The sequence below is a fragment of the Electrona antarctica genome (assembly GCF_951216825.1).
Source record: "Electrona antarctica genome assembly, chromosome: 22".
NCBI lineage: Eukaryota > Metazoa > Chordata > Actinopteri > Myctophiformes > Myctophidae > Electrona > Electrona antarctica.
In genome coordinates, this window is record NC_136805.1 from 15,049,774 (window position 1) to 15,053,591 (window position 3,818).

General features: G+C 46.6%; 1 protein-coding gene across 1 annotated transcript; it reads right to left on the reverse strand.

Moving 5' to 3' along the window:
- Window positions 1-577: 577 nt before the first annotated feature.
- LOC306915005 (THO complex subunit 4-like) lies at window positions 578-1,333 on the reverse strand (the record flags this gene model as incomplete). Its single annotated transcript, XM_079492247.1, has 1 exon — window positions 578-1,333. The coding sequence occupies one exon, from the start codon at window positions 1,331-1,333 to the stop codon at window positions 578-580; it is 756 nt and encodes a 251-aa protein (XP_079348373.1).
- Between the last annotated feature and the right edge of the window lie 2,485 nt (window positions 1,334-3,818).

Here is a 3,818-nt window from a genome sequence, read left to right on the forward strand (position 1 = left end):
TTATTATAGGTACTGGTACTACAAACAAAAATAATATTGTGGAAGTATGGCCTACGGGCAGCGTGCACAAGAAACTTGCCACTTGCCTTTGGCCTGGTGTTTGAAGACTATATGACTTTGTTTCATTACTTTATCTGCTCATCAGTTTCAACAATTGCTCCTCGAGCTGCTTCACTTCCTCCATTCCGGAGTAAGCATCATCCTCTTCCTGAAGTCACTGAAACGTCTTCTTCCCATCATGGTTTGAGGTCATAAGGAAACAGCCGATGAAGGTCTTCTCTTTGGGGAGCCCTTCTCTCTATAGGTTGGGGGGGTTGCAGGTAATTGAACACAAATCCATACAACTCCAGACAGTCATCCTGATGGAAGGGGCCTGGCTACTTTTTTTCCACAGGGATCACATTCGATTTGGTACTTTTTTTTGGCACTAATGAGAATAATCTGCTTGGCCTACTGGCAGTGCGCACAAGAAACCTGGCTCTATCAGTACCGCGGTGTTGAAGGCCATAAAACATGCCGTTATGGGCAGACGGGAGGGGAAGACCGGGGACATTAACGGGGACAATGGCTTCACCCTTTAGCTGGTGTCCATCATATCATTGTTGTATGCATCCAACTGGGCATCAAGTTTCTTTTTAGAAAGACCTTGCTGTGCCCACTGGCTCCTGCGGCGCTGTGACCTTGACGTATTCTGCACGCCTTCAAAGCTGTTGAAACGATTCCAACGCATGCCTCCATGTTTGCTCGCACCCTGCATGGGTGGCCGCCGCTGTCTCTCAAACTGTGGGCCGGATATGTGCATGGGCCGCCCATCGAGTGTCACGCGGTCATACTTTGTTCTGGCGTCCAGGGCATCTTCCCTCAGCTCGAAGTGGACATCTGCGACGCCTAGACTCTTTCCGTGTCGGTCATATTGAACGGCAGCCTTCTTCACCGTGCCAACGGTAGAGAAGAGTTCCATGATGTCTGAATTGCTGACATCCCAGTGGAGGTTTGAGACAAGGAGCTTGCCTCCGGTTTCCACGCCGCCGGTCCAGCCGCCGCCGTCGCTGCCGCCAGCACTGGCGTTGAAGTCATCGTGGTGATGCCACCTGGGCCTTCCGTGCGGCGGCGCTCTGCCTCGGCCACGGTACCTCGGGGGGCCAGATCCTCCTCTGGTGGGTCCTCCAAAATGATGAACACCACCTGGGACGCTGCCGCCTGTGCCGCCACGACCGCCACGACCTCCGCGACCTCTTTCCTTACCGCCTCCTCCTCCCCCCTGCTGCTGCTGTCTGTCCTGTTTGATAATGTCGGCTAAGGACATATCCATTTTATCTTCGGCGGCCGTCATCATGCCTGCAGTCCCAAAAAACAATTTTTTTAAGTGAAATACAAAAGCATTCACTGTAGCAGTGGTTCTTTGATGCAATCTGGCACACTTGTCTTGCTAAAGTGTGACAGCTGGCCTGGACAAAACAACAGTAGAGAAGGTAATGGTCCTCAGAGTGTGAAATGTGAAATTAACTCTAGCTCGCCCAAGCTTTTATAATGTCGACGTGATGTCAGAGTTAGCTCTGACTTTGCATTAAGATTGGCTGAGAGGCGTCGCCGTCAATGCTTCCAAATATAGAAACAATTTACCATACCTCAATCCTGACGCATAGTGAGGCTAGTTATTGTCACATCCATCACATTCTTATAATAATATGCTATAATAAAAATCACACCCATGTGCAGTAAGGGGCGCTCTTATCATACATCATCTCATTCCGGCCAAACACAATTTACGGAGATCATTTATGGAGATAACTGATATATTAAAGTCTGACGTCATAGACTTTATCCTGGAACTGGAAGTCCATATATGGAGAAAACTGATGTATTCAAGTCTGACATCAACTCCATCCTGCATGGAACTCCATATATGGAGATAACCGACACATCCAGGTCTCAGTCTGACATCATAGACTATCTTTGGGCATGACATGTTTACAACACATGTCAGACACAACAGAAAGAAATGTCATGCCCAAAAGATAGGGGTAGGGGCTTTAGCCCGTATGGTGGAGTTAGCCCTCTTAAGCCCCCCCCCCCCCCCCCCCCCTTTCCCACAAACCCAAATGCATGACTGACTTCAATGTAAACCAAAATTCATTATCACCCTCATCAGCAATTTGTGCACATGGACAAATTGTCCATATATTGGCATATCAGTCATATCATGGGTGTGATTATCACACCCATGATATGACTGATATGCCAATATATGGACACTGTGATATGAGGCAGAATCTCTAGTGAAGACAACGCAACATATATTTATTGTCTCCACCAGGCCGAAGGCATGGGGAGAGAGTATGTTTTGTCTCCACCAGGCCGAAGGCATGGGGAGAGAGTATGTTTTGCACTCCGTCCGTCCGTGTGTCCGTGTGTCCATCCGTGTGTCCGTCCGTCCTTCCGTCTGTGAACAGCTAATCTCCGGCACCGTTAACCCGGTTGATGCCACATTTTGCACACACACTCCCTGGATGCAAACGATGAACCTCTGCCCCAAAATTTCCAGAACGGCCTGTTATAGCGCCACCAGGAGGCCGCTTTGTGCAAAACAAGTTTTTGGACAGTACACCTACAGATTTTGTCCAAACATCACGCAAATTGGTACACAGTCTCTCTAGAGCATTCAACAAAAAGGGTCTTTCAGATTCCATCCTGATTGGCTAAGATTGGCTTCCAAAGTTTGCAGGAGTGCTCAGTTTCAAACTAAATGCTGCAAATCATGAACACATCGTGTGATTTCCGTGAAATTGTGCACGCACATTTCCACTAGGCCGAGGAGGAAATGCCACATGAACATTTTCAACTCAGCCTCATGGTGGCGCTATAACTGGCCGAAAAGTGTTTTTATCTCTAACTGCACGGATCTGTGGATAACTTTGTATGCCAACTCCCTAGAGGCCAAGGAAAAACCTTTGCCTGGAATTTTTCACATCTGCTCTTTATAGCGCCACCAGGAGGCCGACATATGTAAAACACATTTTCTAATATTACTCCTTCAGATTTTATCCAAATTTCACGCAAATCGGTACACATGCTCTTCATAGTCATGTGATCAAGACGGGTTTGTTTGATTTCTCATAATCCACCCTCATTGGCTACGATTGGCTTCTAAACTTTTCAGGAGTAGCCCGCTTTGTACCCGTTGTTTACAAATCGCCACAACTACTCAACGCAGCGTCCGATTGTGGTGAAACTGTGCATGCATATTCCCACTAGGCTTTGGAAGAAATGCCACTTGACAGTTTTCAAATCAGCCTCATGGTGGTGCTACAACAGGCCAAGCCGCGACACACACACACACACACACACACACACACACACACACACACACACACACACACACACACACACACACACACACACACACACACACACACACACACACACACACACACACACACACACACACACACACACACACACACACACACGTTTATATTGCTCCTAAACATTTTGCCAAACATCACACACACTCCTATCCTCCTGGTGGAGACCTGTGCCCAGAAGGGCACTTTTTCTAGTACTGGATCTCTTTTCCACTAGTTCCACATTTTAGTCTAGTTTTTATTTGTTGATGAAATTGTCAATATATTTTGTCTTGTAGCTCGTAGCTTAAAAATGTCGTTTATAGTTTTCCTCAGTGAAAAAGAACACTAAACATATTTATTTGTTTGTTACACCATCACGAAACACGTGTATATTTTACCCAATGTAAAATATTCCATAAAAAAATATTTCTCATCAAGATATATTGAAGTACAGCAATACATGGCAACTTG